A 21,167-nucleotide genomic window follows, 5' to 3' on the forward strand; every position below is an offset into this window, starting at 1 on the left:
GGTGGCCTAATATCTGTTCTCACCCCTTTTCTTACAAGGAGAGGTGGGTTAGTTAATTCAATAATTCAAGAAATGAGCAGTAACATTGTTAACGGTATAAATATTCCTGTGATCATTTGATGCTCATGATAGAGCAACACGTGAACATGTTTGTATTTAAAATATCAATAAAATCAATAAGAGTATTTTTAAACATTTACACAATGAACGTGTCATAAGTTAACATAAATACCATGAAATTTTCAACGTTGTACTAATATTGGCTTCTGGACTCAGCTAAAGGGTCATACGTTTATCATAATTAAAGTTAAACATTGGTTTGGATGTATTCAATTGTGCGGTTATTTGATTGCGTAGCAAGCTAATTTGATTATTGATTATTAACAAGAGTTGGTGAACAATATTCAATCTGTATTATCTACTACTATTTATGTGCACCAACAATTTTCTCAAAAAATTATTTGAATGCATGCATCTGATTAAATTTTAAGGAAACAAATATAATGAAAAATAGTAATGGAATAATTCCCTTATAATTTTCTAGTTCTACGATAAAATGTTCGAATCGGGAAGTGTTTCAAGATGAAAAATAAGTTAGAAATAACGAGGGTGAAGCTGCCGTGGAAACTTGTCGAGCTCCGACGAATTGCGAACCTTTGCGAATTGAAATGGCTGACTCAAGTGTATCCAATATTTCTTGCCCCGCTGTCAGGTCCCCTGTTTCTCGTGCACCGAATGTAATTCTCAAAGTCGGTTCGAATTCGCATTGGCCTTACGTAGGTCCAATGCTCTAGAATCGAGGGGAAAACTTGAATCTTTCGTTTTGTCTCGCTATCGCGAAACTTCTGTAACAAGTGCACCTCCCTTCCCCATGAGAAACATCTGATAAAATCTTCAGAAGCTGGAACTACGGTTATCCTCTGGACGACATCCATGCAGTCGACACTGCCATTTCTTATCGACATTGTTATTCACCATACGACACAAATTTCGCAAAGACACGTCAGGTCTGCCAGTATAGTTAGAGCTCATGTTAAAGCGAAAGGACGATTTAAGACCAAATATATTATAACATTTCCAGGGTGCGCTATTTCTTGTAGAAACTTAGATAAATTTTCTGTATTTTAATTGTGGTAATAAATGATCTTATTAATGTTGAATAGCTTGGAGTAAATTCCACGTTTGAATTCGAGAAAGATATCTTTCTCGAAGGGTGATGAATAAAAACAAATGGCTTTAATTAAAACATCAAATGAGAGGATGTCTTACTACACAAATTACATACAGTTCATCCTATCTGTTAAAGAATCAATAAAATTGTCCTTATCGAAAGGTGTCTCCTTCAAAGAGTAAAAAATTATGGACAAATAATTTTAATTAAACCATCAGGGTAGTTCGATTCTATACTGTTTGGCAACATGCAAATTAACTTCCCGTTCCTTTGCCCGGGGCGCCATTTCTCAAATCCTCCGCCGATCTCAGTTCACTCGTTAAACGTGCATAAACCTCTGCGGAAGATCGCAGTAATCGATAGTTGACTCGATAGCGCGGTGAATGACGGCATTTCCTCCACACCGAGGCGGAGGTGTCGCATAATCTCGCATTTTCCATCTTCCGGCCGCACAGGCGGCATACTCCTCGCTCGTAATGGAAGCAATCTACTTCGAAACGATCGGATGCGTGTTTGCACACGACGAATTAGGAAGAGTGCACGTTACGGCCAATACATCCGGGTTTAATTCATCGTGGAATCGTATTTAATTCGATAGCAGAAATAAGCGAAGAGAAAACCGTTTTCACGTTGTTGGAAGAAATATAAATTTAGAACGAACGAATGAAACAGTTTAAGAATTTGAATAATATTTTTCCCAGCAATACAATTGCACCAATTCAATTCGACATACATACGTGGTATTCAACTACGAGAGCTTTGATCGAATTAATCGTTTAAGTCGAGGACTTACTGTAATCGTCCTTCGAATGAAAATACGGTCATTTTATCATCCGGAAAAATCGATTACTTCAGCACCGTGTGCTCAATTACCTCAGATTTAGAAGTTAAAGTCGCAGTTGTAGAAAAGTAATTCTAATTGTGACATGATGTAAATACTTTTCGCAACGATATCGCATCGATATCTTTATCCTAGTTCTATCCAAATTGAAAGTGCTACAAATTATCAATATTTTAACTACTATGTTCGTGTATTTTTTATTTGAAAATATTTCAAAATATCAACAAAATTTGGAGTGAACGCATAGGTGAAAGTTTGGAGGTACGCAACAGAGAATATTAAAGTTTGTTTCTCAGTTGCTTAAATAGAGTGAGTGACTATTTAATCAGACATGAATATGTGTGTTGCATGTCTGGAGATATAAAGATGTAGACCAGTTAAAAATTAAAGGCCAGTATACAGATCAGTTTGTTTTCAAGTCTCGAAAACAATCTAAATATAAAACAAACTACCAATTCGATACGACAACCGTTTATTGAACGTGAGGAAGAGTTCTCACAACTTCAACTGGAACAACGTAACACCACTCAGATCTGTGTCTTCTAGAAACTTCCAGAAAGTGAACTAAGCTTCGAAGTTAGGTAGAGTTTTAACGGACTTTGCATGAAAGGAAGAAGAGTCAATCAAGTGTTGCTCCTTGTCAAACACGATGAATCAAGAACTTATGCTACAAAAAAGGAAACGAAACTGAAGTACATAATTGAAGAACTTATTTCCGAAACCGTTTAAAATTCATACAACAAAAATATATGCCTCAATAATATTATATAAAACGCAAATCGTATGAATTTTAAATACTCAATCGAAAAACCAATATTCTCAGCTTCGTAATTCTTAGATACAAGATCTTTAGAAAATCAACTAACCAATTCGAAAATGATGTTCTCAGCGAACTTTCGTTCGTAGTATTGTCACATGAATGGGAAATTATAAATAAAATGTTAAAGCTAAGCAAAAGGTGGGATATTTTTTCAACCCAGACTTAACTTCGAAGAGTTAAGCCACATTTCTAATAATTTCACTTGCTAAGAACAAAATGTCAGCAGTCACGACCGTTTGAACGCTGCAAACTGTCCATACAAACTGACCGAAAATGAAGTTATGTTTCCAGTAAAGTTTTCGTCTTCGCCCCCGCTTGAAGGGGATCGTACATCTTGCTGTCATCGGGAGTAAAAAAAATTGTGTACAACCGCGAAAAAGAAGCGAGAGACTGATACATGAATCGCGCGGTGGCTGTCGCTGGGAGGAAGATAAATCGACGAGGAATCGATAACCGCCTATCTCGGTCTGGTTCGCATGACTGACAATTAAATTCTCGTACCCAGTTCTCAGGCGGTGTTCAGACAACTCAAAAATAATTTAGTTTCGTTATAATTGTCAAGAAATCTTGTAAAAATCCATGTGCACATATGCATTAAGTTCAATAGTCAAGCTTATATACTAAGCACTCAATAAAATACATAAAATTAAACTTGAATTTACCTTCCATTGAAAGCAAAGCTAGAAGACTCGATGCTGCAGCAACTAAACTGAGTAAAAAAAAAAAAATAATACATGTCGAATTGAGTAACCTCCTTCTTTTCGAAGTCGGTTAAAAATATACTTAAAGCCCTGTTCGATTCAAGTCTTCAGCATTGTTAAGGACATTTTCTCTTTTCTTTTACTGCAAGAGCTTGAAACAACAACACTTTCTTCCGGATGTCTTACGGACCTATAAAGTGGTTGCTCTGCAAATGTTTTCCTCTCTACAAGGAAAAGTCCAACCGTAACCACACCGAGCCAATCTCCAGAATGTCCGTGGCAGCGTTGTCATCGCGACATAGTGAAAGCGACAGCCGACGTGTAAACTGCAGAACGAGATTCTGTGTCTAGTATCGCGTGGTCTGCAGTCCGAACTGAAAAACAGACGGGCCTATATGCATAGCCACGCGAGGTAGTGCGCACGCGTGCATCGGAAACGGCGCGTGCACACAAGGGATGCACCGTCGACGTGAAACCATATCAGATTGGTAAGCTGTTGCACCGGCCCAGTAATGAAACCTCCGTCGAAACTCGCCTCCAAACTAACTATTCGCTCATATTGCCTCCCGCCACTGGCTCCTGCCTGAAACTTGGACACGCGCATGTGATGATAGCGGAAGTACGTGTACCCGAGATGCATGCAGTCCCGGGAGAACGGTTAATGGCAAGACGTTAGGCTGATAGGAACATTTCTCTGATGTTACGCGACTTGTGGACCCAACCATAACACATCGATAAATTGAGATTGATGTTGGAATATTCTGGGTTTACACGTATGGACACTTACCACTTTTAATGAATAACTAATGCACATCATAAATTATTACTGTACAATTTTTTGTTGCTAAGTTCTGTTTCAGATGAATATTTAGTAACATTTAACAATATTAAAGTTGATTCAGTGCTATTACGAAATGATTCTTATATTAATTACCTACGAAACCTAAACGATGCTTAACTTATATTTGATTGACCCCCGTTTCTTCCCAGCGAATAAAAATATTTCATCGATCTGCACGCCACTTATCATACAGTTCATTTTTAATGGCCATCGTTCTCACGGTTGAACTAATTTGGCTAAACTTAGCTGACTGAGGTTCGAGGTGAAGCGAAACTGAACGATGGTCTGTGAATTATTCACCCTTAAACGTCTTAGACAGATCGAACTGTCTGTCGGTTGTTTTTAGGTCGATATGGACAGACGGCGTTAAACCGGGGTTCCTGAAAAGGTACCAGATTAGTATTCATTCGTTATCGATGAAAGAAAGCATTCCATTTTTAATGCACATGGCGAGGATACGTGAGCACTGCAATATCGTAGCAAATGCAGTTCATCCAGTCAAATTATATTATTAAATGGTTGGTGTTGCAAACAAATAAAATTATACAACAATTTTCAACTCTATACTCTTTACAAATTTTTCCAAAAAATCCTATTGTGATATTGAACAATTTCAGAGTATTAATATAGATTTGTTGAACATTGTTTTATCCAATGTGTAGAATTCTAATTTCCAGGATGAGATAAACTTACAAAAACCCACGGTTTTCTAGCTACAGTGTCGACAGAATCAATCAAGATTCTCTCAGCCTACTTCAACCCGTCGGCATCGTAACTGTCGATAAAATTACAAGGATCGTTGCTCATTCTAGGGGTTAAAAAGACTATGTATGCGATATAAACCACGTCGATAAGGTAATATTAGCATTTAGCGCGATCCAATAACTCAGCCCTCAGCGATTGTAACGAATTTACTGAATTCTTTCCGTGCAATTTGTAAAAATACTTTAACCAACAATCAAATTTTTATTATATTAACTTAATTTATATTGAATTTCTTTGCATTCGTTAGAGGGACAGTATTTAATTTTATTTACATCCACTTTAAAAGAATACTTTAATCAGAACTGAACGTGAATTTACTTCGTGGTCTCCGAATTGAAGTGACGAAGAGTTCAACAAGTGCTGCACTATTTTCTTCGAAACAAGTTACGGGAACCTTACAAGCAAAGTTTCTTTAATGATGATACTGGTAAGGGCAACACAGATTGGATTCATAATATCGACACCACATCGTCGCTGTGAGATTCAGAACTTCCTACAGGATTTTAAGATTCGAAATGCTTGTTACTAACGACACCAGAATGCCACTCATCTGTATCAAAATTTCTCCAAGCGTGTTCTAACTACAGAAATTAGAATCTCCCAGCAACAGAACCAAATATAAATCCAAACAATAAAACTCTGGATTGAAAAATTCTGAAATTCTCGCTGTAAGAATGAGATTGAATTTATCTTGAATTGATATTTTTCTATTTGAACATCGAAGGCTTTCATACTAAAGCCCCAATTGCATTGTTCTCAGGAATTGTTCTCCTGATTGAGCATCCGAGGCTAGGAACTTAGACGGTTTAACAGGTATCGCAGCCCGATCGTAATTGGTTAGGAACGAAACAGTTCGCGTAACGATATCCACAATTTAGACGGGGCGAATCCTTGTCTGTTCTCCTTTTCATCGCGATCGAACGTCATGGCTATTGGCGGCGAAATTACATTGATCGCTGTTCGTAACGAGAGTCGGGGTCATAGTCTGTGGTAAGACACAATGGCGAATCGTTGTATTCAATCAGCTGCTCGGGGAAACAGCGTGGAAGATTGCGATTCGAAGTTGGAACACGGAAAATTTCTTGGCATACCAACAGCGCTCCTGGAATAAGTTACGCTATCCGAGAACAACTGGAAAAGTTCATGCAAACATATTTTCATCATGTTTTCGGGTTACTGCCGTTTTCGGAGTTCCGCGAATAACCTCCTTCCACTTGGTCAACAAGTTCGCTAGAATTTGGTATTAATTTATGTGGAAACAAAAATACTTTCTGAAGAATTGCATGATTAGTTCCGAATGACATGTTTGAGAATGAGATTTCGAGAAACGGATGCAAGTGCTAGAGAAATTCAATTTTCACGAGTTCTGGATATTCCAGAGCTTCGTCTTTGACATTCGTAATAACACAGAACGATGGGAAAATCTTATTACTACTTAATTACTCTCGAAGGTCCAGAAAATTGAATTATTGGATTATTGTATTAATTGTATTAAGTGCAATAGTCAAACTTATTAGGTAAGCACTCATTACAATATTTGAACTGTGAAGTATTCTCGAAGATCCCAATTGCGATTTCACAAAGAAATATTATTGTTTTAATAATAACATTCTAATAATAATATTCAAATACTGAAATATTAGAATATCTTCTAAAAAATACGCAGTAGATTCACAGCAATGGAATATTAAACTATTTCCAGCTCTAATATCTAATCCTAGCATTTTCCACGTGGCAACGGAGGCCTGTATGCTATCATCTTGCCATAGCATGTTAATCCTGTCACCTGTCTGTTAGCCTGTTATCTCTGATGCTTCTCTTGTAAGAGATATCTACACCTGAAATGCACGTGAGCGAGGATCCTTAAAGATAACCACTGTACAACGAAAGCCCTACAATTTTCTTAAAACTTCCTGAACCAAGAAATAAAAGAAAAATATGAGGAGAGAAAAAGGTAGCATGAAGTTGTGAATAGAGTATAGATATAGCGAAGAATTGAAGGATTAAGTGACGGACCCAGGTGGATGAGAAAATAAATTGAGAAAGACTGTAACGACGTGAGAACTGAAAATAATACGCAGAATTCTGAAGAATTAAAATAGCATAGAGGAAAATAGAGTTCGAACACCTACGTTTAGTTGATCCCTCGTGTAATGTCTGAAATTTTAACGTCGCGTTCTGAAAAAGGAAAACAAGTAAGAAGAAATTTAGTCGAAGTTCCTTTCCTGCAGCGTCGCAACGCGATTCCTAGGGATTTAGTCGACGCGTATGCCATGGAGCTTCCTATTTTTCCATAATTAGATGCTCAAGCTCGAAGATCGCCGTGGGGAAATCTTCTGTCGTCGACAATTTCACGAAATACTTGGTTCGCTGAAATCTTCGATGATTCGACCTTTAAACATTCTTGGAGTTCGTTTAAGCTTCACAGGATTATGCGTATAATTAATAAAAATATAGACTGACACGGAGGATGCTTTCGTTCACGAGTTTCCATTTTTTTAACACGCCCTATTCGACCAACTATAATACCAAACCAAGGGACCCAGCGCATTGTAGCCGAATAGTTAAAAGACATCGCGAACCGCCTCGACATCGCGCAGCCCTTTCACCGCCCAGGCTCCAAATGGGGAAGTAATCGTCCGAGAGAAAAAATGAACAGTGGCCCCCCTCGTCCACAATGGTCGAAGACACTCGTCGCGGAGTGAAAAACGGTCAGCTGGCGGAGGCTTGTTTTCCCGGAGCTTCACGCAGCGTTTGGCATAGTTTTCACTCTTGACGTGCATGATCGCCCCCGTCGGAAGAGGCACGCGCGCGATAAGCGGGGCAGAAAGAGGGAAGGGTGAAAGACGGGAGGGTGAGCGTGTGATTTCGTACGTGTGCCGTGTACGTGTGTCTCGGTGCACCCTCACGAGGGAGGACGAGTGTGTGCGAGGCCGAGTCTCATACAGTGTCCTCCGCTTTTCAACCAGCTAGGCGCGCACGTTCGATACTCCGCTGTTGTACACATCCGCACGCGCGCGCGCTCGCCCACGGGCGCAACACACGTGCACGCATACGCACGCAGAGGCCAGGTCAGCGCGCGTAATCCATGCACCCGCGTGCAGCCCGCACTTGTACGCTATGCAGAATCAACTCCGGAGCCAGCGAAAAGCGACGGTACGCGCCAAGAGCCACCGAATGGTCATCGACGTTCGCGTGGCGCAATGAACATCACTATGCCTCGCTATCGCACTTAATGCTGCCATAAGTTTGATTGGCTCAACGATTCAACTATTTCGATGAGTGACTACAATCGCTCGCCGCAGAGCTTTGTACATTTATTCCGTGGTGCCATTTTTATTGGGAAGGTATTTCTCCGTTTATATTCTGTTTACGTTCTAAGGGTACGTTTATGGTTACAACTTGGAGTTCAAATTACTCGCGAAGGGTATCATTGTTACGCGTGGGTGCTCACTCCGATTTGTGCAAGCTTAGGTTCTGATGATATGATAATACGCTCACTGTCGACATCTTCAAATAATAGTACGTGGTGTAGTACAGTGTTTTCCAACAGGTGCGAAGCGATATAAGGCCTGTGTCGAAAGTCTGAGGGTGGCGTGGTAAAAATTGTTTTACCTTGACTCAGACTCACTGAGTACGTAAAGATCTTAATCATTAACAGTCGAAACTGTAGAGTGCAAGTTACATCTAAACGCTAAGAGGTCTCTTTAGAAGTGTGAGAACTCGATAATATCGAAGTTAGTCACATCGTCTCGAACGAACTCATTACTTGATCCAACATTAACTCGTTAACCAACTTCACTTGGCTGGTCTTCGCGAGAAATTCACAACTTCGCCAAGCTAATGATTTATAGACTACTCAACATTTTTCCTTGATGTGTCTGCGACCATTCAATCGGTGCTATTTGATCTGGGTTAGATCTGACTTTACTTGAAAAATATCAGTCTATCAAGAACATTCATTTATGAACTAATATTCTGTACTTTTATTTTTAATGCATGTTGTACTTGCCTGTTAATTCTGAAGGAACAAGGACTACTTATACGAGTATCTGTTTATGGTTAAAAGCAAATAAAAATTTTTAATCTATTACGGTCTTCAGTTTTTCTTTCCTGTTGTTACACGACAGCTGCACCCATAATTAAAATGCGTTATGTATAGCGAAGAAACCAATCGAATTTATAATTTTTAAAGTTCAGAATAGAGAATCATTCGCGAAGTGAACAAACTCTCGATTTAATCCGTGCTTAATATCAGTACGTACGGTGTACTCGATCCATTGTCTCCGTGACACTGATTAGATTCGTGTACGAAGTGAAATTGGCCCAGATTCAATTAACGGCTGTCTTGTTAGAAGAAATTAATCGAGACGAATGAAATTTACACCACGGAAATAGAAGCCACTATACTCTTCCGGGGTGAATTACATTTCGGAATACAAAGCACATATCCGAGAGATAGTTATGTTAGACAAACGTTTGAGATACACATTCTTCGTCATTTTATTAAATATAAATATAGTACAATTTGCATATCGAAAGTAATAGCAAACTTGAAATAAAGCGTTGTTATAATTGAGTGCAATTTTATGATTCTCATTTAACATTTACTATTTACTTTACGCAATCTGAACCACAGCTTTTCCTCAGAGGTTATGCAACTCTTCAGAGAGCCCAAGGTATCGTGTAATTAACTCGAAGAAATGACTTTTGGAGTAAAAGGAATATATTTCACTGCTTTGAAAGAAAATACCAAAAACTAATTACATGTCGACATCTCCTTATTTTATACTAATGCATTACTTTTCCGAGTTATCAGTTATATTATATGCATGAACAACGTATCGCTAAATAAATTATTTGGTATTTAATTCTACATCTCTGGAAATCAATCCCACTGTACTACGTATGACGAGCCCGAGAAAACCGCGTGGGTGAATTGGGCACACCGGTTTCCCGGGGATGCTTTCAAACGCCCACGCTGGCGCGATGGTACACACAGAAGATGAACGAAGATTGTTTACGACAACGAAGCCCAATTAATCAAACGTTTCGCGAATTACAACGAGAGGATGATGACAGTGGCGAGTCCGGTATCGCGTCAATTAGAATCTCTCTCAATCGGAAGCTAATTGTTCCCTGAAGAATTGTCGTTGGACCGCGGGTTGCTCGCTGGTTCACGTTCCTTTTTGTTGACAAACGCTTCCTGACGGGCTCGCCCCGTGGAAACTACCGCGAGACGGAAAACTCGGTCGAGGGTTCGCTCGTTGACGAAATTTAACAAAAATATTCTCCAGTTAGCGTGTAAATATTTATATGGCGCTGATTTCGCGCCAGGGCGTGCACGTTCGAGTTTACAAACAGAAATCAGCGTGTTAACAAGAAGCCGTACGCGTCGCATAGAAAACGTCGCCCGGTGACGTCAGAGGCAACACGTTACGTAGCAAAGCAACACCTTCGCGTTTCTGCGCCAGTCGTCTACAGTACTCGAAGCGAAACTGATGGATTGAATTGTGTTCGACCCACCTCCCTCTTTCGCGACAATATCAAATGTTCGCTGACTCGTGACAGTCCTCTGCGAGCGGTGTGAACTTAATTTCAGGCGATAATTAGTACACTGCGAATGCTTTTGACAGGTAAGAACGTGGAAAATGTACGAGGATGTGCGCGACTGCAAAAATACATACAACATCAACAATATAATGTATGTTACTCTGTTTAGCAGATGAAACACAGATTCATTTAAATCTCAGTATATGAATATGAATTTGCATAAACATTCGCAAACTAATGATTATATATTCACAATAACAGTTCGCGCGTAGCTTCTGTATGATAGGATTTACAGCGTAATGGGAGTAACTCAGGACTAGACAGCGGATGTTTATGCAAATTCATATTTTTAAAAATACACGGAAGAATTGAAATTTAAATAAAAGTATGTCTTACCGATGACATTGTATATATTTCTGTATTTTTGCACATTTTCAAACTTTCATTCTCGAATGTATGTAAACCACTCGTAACTCATAACTTTACTTTGAACAGAGTCAGAATTGGTCAACGAAATATGCCACGTTTACGTAACCTCGAAGTTGCGGTACGTAAACATTGTCAAAATTTCGCACGCAAATACCAAGAGCCTTTATTATAAATCACGCTCTCATTTCGTTTCCTCGAATCACTGTCGATCATTCAAAACTCTTCCAACCTGTCCAGGAGTGGTTCCCTGGACACTGTCGCGGTTTCAGGTATCGGAGTTGACCTCGAACGCATATCCTAGTGACCTGAGCGTATCAAGCGTGTCGAGCTCGATGGATGGAAATGCGGACAGTCGCAGGACGCAAAGACAGACATAAAGAGAGAGATAGAGAGATGAACAGGAAGAAGGTAAATAAACCGACAGACAAGAGAAAATCGATTGGCCATAGTGGCTAAACCGGTGGACCGTTCGCGTACACGAGAAAAGCGATCGTCTCTAGGACGAGGGCCTGTTACGACCCCACGGGCAGACATAAATCTGCCAGGCCGCAACACTAATCTAGAGGGAGGATCTTACTCACCGAATGCAGCCAGGGCTATAAACGCTATCAAAGTCCAACGTCTCATGTTTGCACGATTGAGGAATCGGAGCGGCTAGCTCCTTCCTCGATCACCACCACCTCCGCCACCACCGGCTTCTTCTCCGCCTCCTCCGCCTCCTCACCGTTCGGTTGTCCTCGCACGTGGCTGCAGACGCGTCGGACAGAAACGGTACCACTCGTATCGTAGGCACTCGGAACTCCCAAGAAGTCGAGAATTGACCGTTCGTCCTACGGTCTTCTCAGGGTCCACCCGAACGTGCGTGCCTCGAACACACCAATAGCATCGTTTTCTCCCTATCAGGGGCACGTGACAGTCTCCGCGGACCTGCAGCGTGTCCCCGCGCGACAACCCCGCACGCACTAAGCTCCGATGACGTTTTGCCTTCGCGCGGCATCGTCGTTTGGCATCGAGGACATCTCTTCTTCGTCTCTCTCTCTCGCTTGCTCGTTGTTACTCTCGACCTGGCCCAGCGACTGATTCCTTCCACCGAGCTACGGTTCCCCGTTTTTTTTTCTCCTCGAAAATGGTGCAGTCGTCGCGCAATACCACGGACAACTCGCGCTCTTCGACGCGTCACAACGCGAAACAGCTAATCCGCGAACCGATTCGCCCGATCCTCGCCGAATCTCGGAGCGCGTCTGACTATCAGAACCGTGACGCCAGCTCGGTCGACATCCCTTCTCCCTCGATCCAGTTTCCGGTTCAACGCTTGTTCGCGGACGTTCGATTCCCCTAATATCCTCGGATGTCCCGTATCCTGTCACAGGGTTGTCAGATGCGCCCTCGCCGGCGACCAACGCTGGACTGATTTTCGTCTGGCTGCAGCGCCGCGCGGTATCGCCACCTCGGCTCTCTTTGGCGCTAGCGCCCTGCGTGGCCTACCGCCACTGACGTCTCTCCTCTCCTTTTCACCCTGTCGGTGGCTCTCTCTGCGAGTTTCCCTCCTCTTCCCACCAACGCTTCCATCTCGCTCGGTTTACCCTTTCTCCCGTCGGTCGTTCTCGTTCATCCCTGTGCGGCCCACATCCGCGCATCGTTGGGTGGCATGGTATACCATGCGGTACAACCCCCTTCCGCCGTTCTCGTCGGGTTTCCCTCCTCGTACCGCTGCTATAGTGCATGCCAACATCGCCGGAGAAGAGAGAATCGTTACTATGGCGAGATCAATATGATAGGACGGCGCATGCCTCGGTATCCTTATACTTAAACCCTTCGCCGCTACACGCACCGGACTCTCTCGCTCCGCTTCCAGCTGCTCATTGGATGTCTCACTCTTTCGCTCGGGGCTCTCCTTCTTCATCCTTTGGCCACCCCCTCTCGCGAACGTCGCGTTCTTTCCGTCCCTCTTGTGACGCATGCTGGCGAACGTGGTGTGCCAGTCCATAGGTGCGCGCGGCGTTGACTTAAGTCACTTCAGTCAACAGAGAACCGTATGCGGAAGGATACCGTCTTCTCGGAGTCCTCTTAACGCCCCGATGCTCCGATTCGCCTTTGTGTCGATCTCCGTTCCGAGCCACCGTCTCGACTCCTTTCTTCGTACCTGAGCCACCGTGACTCCTCCCTCCCCCCGCGCAAGTCTTCGACTCGTACGTGGACGCGAGATGCAGGGGAGCTCGAGGAATTACTCTCGCGAAGATTTCCCTCCTACGCGATTGATCCCGATCCAGGGATCTCGCGTCCCGTTGAGGCTTCGTTCAGTTTCCGTCGGGATCGTTGAATCAAAGCCTCTCGAATCGAGCGAGTCTCGATCCCCGTCGCTTGCCTCCTTAATCGCTGGTGATCCCACGCCAAAGTCGCATTAATGCCGCACTTTACCGCATTTGTGTTGAAACGTGGACAGCGGGAAAGCGCTGCCTCGCATGGTATAATTATAGTTGAGTTATAGTTATGAGATTTGATAAGGGAAGCATTGATATAGTTTAGAAGTCGGAAGTTTAGTGAAATTGTAGTTGGTGTGAGTTCAATCGCGATGCTATTTTTTATTCGTGATAGATAGTGATTCTAGGTGGAACTCCGATTTTCCATATTTTCGTTGGCATTTATAAAGCAATAAATGATATTGATTGAGGAAATGACAATATTGTCACTTCAACTACCAGCCTATTTAGAAACAGTCTTAATGCAGAACATTGTTGTTTCCAATACTCTACTATAGAGTATTCCGTAATCTTCAAATTAAGTAAGTTGGGAAGGGAATTTTTTTGATAAATCAATTGTTAAAAGTCATGTCCTATAGATCAGAGTACTTCTCAGCATCATTCGGTCCCAAAATTAATGTAACCAGGTCTCCATCTTTTCCCTTTGTGGCTGGCAACCGTGGCAATGACGGCGACGCAGAGAAAAGCTTCTAGGGCCCAAGTGAGATAAGTCCTGAAGAAGAAGAAAAAGAATAGGGTTAGTAGTAACAGTGGCTCCTCTCCACCTGGAAGAGCGCATTGGCGCAAGCATGCAATAGGGCACTGGTTGAATTGTCGTTGGCGTTCCTAGCCACTCTTATTGTGTACAGGAATGGGCGTGGGGATTTTAGTGGATAGGTTCTGCGCCAATGTGTAAGCGGTGCACAGAATCCCACACATTCCTCAGTATTTGCGAGAAAACAGGTATTCGAAAATTGCCACTACAATAAAAAAGGGACAACGGGTAGACGGTGGAAACCGTGATCACAATGACGTTATCAGTTTCGAGAAGAAATTATATACTTGAAGTGATGTACCAGAATCTTAAAGCATTGACTATTTGGATGTAGGAGTTCCTGCAAAAACAAGTAGTTTAGAAATTTATCCACACTTGAATTTTTTTTCGATATTTTTTCGAAAGGTATCATTTGTAAAGATTTATTTGGAAACAGTAATTTGTGACATTAGGAAGTGCAGCATTAGTGCGGCAAATTGCGGGCGGCACTTTTGTTATTAATTTTTTATACGTTCATTTCCACTGTTCCAATTTCATTTCGTGCTGTTCCTATCCTGACTTCCATATTTTATTCGTCCTATATCGAATTGGTCGGTCACGCTGCTTAAATTGGGTAGTGTGCTTTCAATTGAATTCGTTCGAATCACTTAACGCTGCAATATTTGCGTAACATATTCTAGGGTAAATTATACACAATCTCTAGTTTAACAACTACGCTACTTGTCGATACAATTGGAGGGGTTTAAATCGCTCGAATCGTTTGACATTCAGAAAATTACAATCGAGCAAATGTGCGAATATATCTCGTACCATTTGTATTTCATTAAAAGACTAAGTCCCAAAGCTTTCCGATAGAAAACCCTTTACTTAACGAAATTATTCAACAACATGTAATTTAAATATATTTATGTAATTTGTGCTCGTTAGAATATTTTCCCAAACCCTTTTTTAACTTCTACCACCTTCTCACCATCATTTGTAACCTTATCGCCAATTATGTTGCTTGAACCAGTGCAGGAGCTTCTTCATGAAATCCCATTGGACGTTATTAAGCGTAAAAAGGTTTGTTGCTCCCTGTATCCGGATGTTTTCACGAAACATCACTCGGAATTTTTATTCAGCCGACGCACTCCTCGACCTCTCGCGCTGCTGGTATTTCTTCATTCCATTTTCCCCATTCGTTAGCTGCGAACCGACATACTTGATTCTCATTGTTCCCATTACCGATGCGCTCACGAGTTCGCCTCGAAAGAATCAACGATTCCTGAATCGCTTTGCGGTTAACAGCTCCCGAGTGGCGCGCCTAGCACACGCCGATACTTCTTAACGCTACGCTGCTCGATCTCCCTTTTGTTCTCTTTCTGCCGTGTCGATCTCCTACTTCGTTCTACGATTCGTACACGAGTGCGAATACGAAAGCTTGGACGAGCTGTACTTCAAAAGGGGAAACGACGTTCGACGGACGTAGTTACGTGAGAAATCGAGCATCAATTAACTCGAAGGCAGAAGCTCCACTAAAACTGCTCGGGCTTCCCTCGGGTTTCGCGCCTGGAGAGTTGACCACAAAATGGTTGTCCCGTGTTTTACTAAATGAAGGGTTTATCGAATGGGGTACATTGTATTTACAAGATAAATTGAGTTTTTGGAGTAATTTACTGTGTTTGATAGCGCAAAAGTGGACATCTTTGCATTGCGACAATATGAGTTGCTTGGCGTGTATCAGGGAACTTTTGAAAGCAGTATCGAGCCAGTATAAAAGTTGTTAGTGTATACGGTCATTGAACACATTTGCCTAAATTAAGTGGTAAGCTTAATATTTCCAAATAAATGTTTCATTATGAAAATGTACATAAATAAACTTTACGCGTGTATATATTTACAATGAAAAATTGATACGTGAAACAAACATTGAAGCAAGAAGTTCACGAAGTCTTCATTTAATTTTGATTTTAGTGTTTCATTGAAAAATGTAAATATAATATATTGAGTGTTCGGCAACAGGTGCTCGAAACTTTTAAGAGAGGTTTTTACATGTTAAAATGAGACAAAAATGACAGAATTACGTTTGGATAGTTAGTGCCCGCGTAATTAATTGCTGGAAATACGCGTAGAGGGCGCAGAAATCCTTGACTCGTACTACTGCATGGCGCTTCCAATATGGTCGGACTTCATCGACCAGCTGGGGAAATTGAGACTCTGCACACTAAGAATTCTGAGGCTTTTGGAAAGACTGTGGAATGGTCAACCATGTCAACTTTATTGTTTAAGTTGGATCTCTACCATTCCAGCCATGATGAGGCCTTAGTGGTGCCATCAAAACCACTTCAACCGGCACAATTGAATACGCAAGGACGCTAGCCCCTAGCATCTGGTTTCCAAAGGGCACATAGGCGAACGTTTGACACAATGCAAGCACGCACTTGCATTCTTGTGTTTCTTTACTTCCCATATTACAAGGGAATAATAGTAACAGGAATACAATTAGAAAAGTTCACTGGCGATGTACATATTTTTATTAACATTTGTAAATAGTGTAAGTGTAATAACGAGGACTAAAGATATTTTATAAACTAGTAAACAGAACTTGAATTTATATTAAGCGTTACTGCATCATTTATTTATTTCTCTTTATTTCTCTAGAATGACTAAAGCTCCTCAAGCATTGATCTTTCTATCTTTTTATATCCTTTCATCGAAATACGAATGAAAGTGAAAATGAACCGATGCTGATTAGAAAATCAGCGTTCTGTTCGAATTAACATATAATTGTCCATGTCTCGAAGTTTCTCGCTTACGATTCCTCGTATTGTAATCGTCATCGAACAGACATTTGTTTCTTCAACCCGAGTCGCATACTATCGACGATTATTACCTGAATATTCTCGATATTATCGATTACCCGATATTACCAGAGTCTCCCTGAGACGTTAAAGCGGCGTCGTAACCGTACCACAACAGAACGCTAATTAACCTGAATGCCAATGAGAGACGAGGCTCCGGGATGCAAACTACTGAACGGAGATTTTCGTGGCGTAATCAGCGACCTAAGATGCTTACCCGAACTTTGAAACGTATCGAGGAATCTTGATTGTTTACGTGTTAGTCAAACACTTTACTTGATTATTCTCTGGGATCTAAAGTTGAATACTGCATGCAAAATAAAATAGAAATTCTTCACAACTCAGAGTATATTAACGATAACGTGATGTACCGATAAACTGAGATATAAATAAAAATAGATAACGGTACACTGGTCCCCCGACTGTTTGTCAACAATTTTCTGTCCAAATACTCTATTTTGTGGATAAAAGTTGCTACAATTTTTTAAACAATTGTCGTATAAAAAATTTTCAAAAAGTTAAAAAATTTACTAGGATGCATTGAAATATAGTCCAACGCTGGAACGTATCCATACTGGAGGAAAATCCTAAATGGTATTGAAAAAAGTATTCGATTACGTGCGGAATGTCCCATACGCGAGGTCACTTTAAACGATGGCTATTTGCACAGATAACGATTGATGATTGACATCAGTCGACGATTCGTGACGATTGCTGACTATATCTAATACTTTGTGTAAACTGCTATTAATTATTAACCGTTGCTGACGATTAACGACACATGGATACTGTTAACAGTTGGTAATGATTGCTGATAACTGTAAGGGTTTGATCGCGAGTGATGATGATTGGTGTCGATTGCTGTTTATTATTGTCCGTAGAGATACATTGATGATAATAGATGTCTCTTGCTAATAGTCGATGATGGTTAATGTCGATTGATTTTGATTGATGTTTAACGACTGACACCACTAGCCAATAATTTTACTTCTGTCTGACTCTTTTCATACTTTTTAACATTAGGAATATTAATTTTTATGTTCTACATACATACATATATATATATGCATACATATTTGCAATTACCCTCTCGTAGTCTTTCTAATTATCTTCTTCTCATTCATTGTTTTTTTTTTTTCAATTTCGAAGACAATCATTTTTTTTACATATTAGACAAAATTTGAGAAAATGAAAGTGAACGGATAATTAGTTTTAGCCATTATTGTAATTTTATATGCCTTCATATTCTTCATATGTATATCCTATAATTTGTACGATAAGACTATATTGCGATAAACTGCTGCATTTATGCGCCACCTCATGCATCGAATACGTACTACGTACACGAAGAGAACGCATCTCAGGGTAACTGAATAAAAAATCAATTATTTGTATGAGTTTCAGCTATTATCGAAGACAAATATTCTTCAGAAGTAAAAGTTATACATTCTTATGAAATCTTAACATACTATCAATCAAACCAAGTTTCTATATTATTAGCACTGATTTTGTGATTTCTCTTTTGAGGATCAATGTGTCGACTTCTTTCCGTACTCGATATCAAACAAAGAAAGAATTGTTTTCGGCGGCATTAATTTGACAACTCATTTGGAATGTCATATTCCATTGAATAGTCACATCGATCCACTCGTTGTTTAAGGCGCGTGAATAACATTGTTTATGCAAACCAATCGTGAGATTCTGCAAGGTTCAATCGTCAATTATTTAAAATTTCACGCCAAGAATTCTCATTTACAAAAAAGAGTTACAAATTCGATACGTCACGAACGAACGCTTTTCGTGATCGTTCACCGTAGATCAAAGTGGCTTCCAATCACCGAGACGCTTTCATTAAAAACATTCTGAACCAGGTCATCGATGAGAACTTCGACGCTTTAGTTCGCCACTTTGCCTTTCAACTTCGCTACCGAGTGTCACGTACAGGGCGCTTTACTTAAAAGTGAATGCTATACGCGACGTTTTTTTATAACATACAATTTTCCCCGAAAAACGCCCGACACCGTGAATTTAGATCGGATCTCCATAATTTGACAGCGTCGAGTCTAAAAGGTTCTTCTGTGGTGTCATCGATGATCTCCTCGCCGTTGCTAGAACGTGGATGACACCTCAGCATCGCAGCAGAAGCCTTGATGTTTAAATGGAACTTTGGCCATCTACGTCAGAGGAGCCTTCACAGAGTTAGGCGAGAGACACGATGTTTCGCTTAACTCTCCGAGGCACAGGATTTAAAATGAAAATAAAACTCAAGCAGCACGGAATATAGTGTCATAAACTTTCTAATGTTAGTTCGTTAAAGTAAGCAAAAGATAAAACATTTTCTAAATCATTTGACCTCATAAAGAGTGAACAGTGAAATCTGAAAATAATAAAATAAGCGGGTTCATGTGTACGATTTTAGGATGGTAAATTACTTATTATTAGTCTTGCATATATAATCCACCAACGGCCACAAGACAGAAAGTGACGTAATAATAAAAAAAAAAAATGTATTTGCATATAATATATGTATAGTATAATAAATAACATATGAATATTACCATTTTTATTATAATAGAAATTTCATTTTCACTTTCCATCACGAAACTTGTCGTACACACACATGAAATAATTACTAACACTAATTCTAAATGTACCAATATCGAATAGGAAGGTCATTGCTTTATAGCTATTCGAAATTTTCTCTCTGCTAGTGAGCTCAGATTTGACTCTGCTAAACGTGTTTATCTCGTTTGGGGAACTATTTACATATAGACGTGTGCGTGAGCGTAAGTAACACTCTCCGCGATAAAAGGAAGTCATTTCTCTGACAGAGCGAACGTCTGAAGAAAATAGAGTGTCCCGAAAATATTCCAACGCTTTCAATCACGCCAATGATATTTCCTCGAGGCGTGCGAATAAGCGGGGAAGTTGAGATGAAAAAGAGGCGTGTTCTTCACCGTTCGTCGAGCACATTTATCAAAACAAGTCATTTTGCGAGAGACAACACTCGCACGTTGTGTACACCGCGTGGAACACGAAACACGAAAACGTTGGTGTTGGATGACGAATGAGCTGAAATAAACTCTCCGAAATTAGAGATCGTACAAGAAAATGGAGACGTGCAGTTAGTCAATTAAATATACATCGCTCCACAGTGATAGTGAGTAAAGCATTTTCGTCGAGAAAAATCAGACTCTGAGAATCTGAGACTCTGGCTCGGATTCTGTTTTATTAAATTTGTTTCTTGTATTATTAAATTTGTAACATAAGGCCATTCATCAACCGATGTACGTTAGGAGCTGCTTTTATTCCAAAGGGAACATATCCATTTCCTTTTTCAATACGAGCGATTCGTCTTCGACTGTTCTAAGAAAGTTTACTATTTCTTGCTGCAAATAACATTGTAATAAGTTGTAAATATACACGATATGTAATTAGTAATTAGTTGACCTGCCCGTTTCATAAGGACACTAATCGTAAGTTAGAAAAGTGATGTCTGACCAATTTCGTCTCATTTCACTGCACCGTACAACAGTACGATCCAAATGCGTTCTACTTTGCCTAGAGTCAAACAAAGTCAACGAAAAATGTTAAAAATGTCTGATTTGTTGGTGTTATATGAATACTAATATCTGTAGGGATCAGTATTATCTCTGAAATTGTTGTAACAGTGAAATTAAAACAATTCTGCCAACGTAAGTTTATTGATTTATCTATCCCTCTCTTCATCGAAACATAAGTTTTGCTTGATGAACTATACGATTCTTTTATCTGTTGTTACCTGACTTATTATTACTAGATAATATTGTTAAATGCAAATAAACACTCGGTTGATATCTACAGAGTTACCTAAGGATTATGATAATACCTGATTCGGATAAAACCTGTTATGCGGGTTTATACTTATCACGTGTGGAAATGGTTTAATAGTTGAATGGATAAATCCTTGAATGATCAACTGTTGGAAAGGATGCATTCTACATGCTTTAAATGTCCACGAATCCAAATCAATTTTATTGTGTTAACTTGGTGAAAACGAACAAAGGAGTATCAATAATACAAAATAATAATTATTCATAATTTTATATTACGTTATACCTCGATGGTAAATTGATTTGGAAGCGAGCAAACCTGCCCTCTGCGAAACTGTTTCTGAGATTTGCGAGGTGTTTGTAAATCGATACTGTTTCA

At 40.2% G+C, this 21,167-nt stretch overlaps 1 protein-coding gene across 4 annotated transcripts in view; it reads right to left on the minus strand.

Annotated features, from left to right (window-relative positions):
* LOC128873085 (neuronal acetylcholine receptor subunit alpha-7-like) overlaps window positions 1-13,972 on the minus strand; it is a 163,823-nt gene extending 149,851 nt beyond the window's left edge. For all 4 annotated transcript variants that reach the window (XM_054116360.1, XM_054116359.1, XM_054116357.1 and 1 more), the window contains exon 1: window positions 11,703-13,972. In XM_054116360.1, coding sequence (XP_053972335.1) covers window positions 11,703-11,748 — 46 coding nt within the window. In that variant the 5' untranslated portion in view covers window positions 11,749-13,972. The remainder of the gene's footprint in view (window positions 1-11,702) is intronic.
* Between the last annotated feature and the right edge of the window lie 7,195 nt (window positions 13,973-21,167).

The sequence above is a fragment of the Hylaeus volcanicus genome, chromosome 3 (assembly GCF_026283585.1).
Source record: "Hylaeus volcanicus isolate JK05 chromosome 3, UHH_iyHylVolc1.0_haploid, whole genome shotgun sequence".
NCBI lineage: Eukaryota > Metazoa > Arthropoda > Insecta > Hymenoptera > Colletidae > Hylaeus > Hylaeus volcanicus.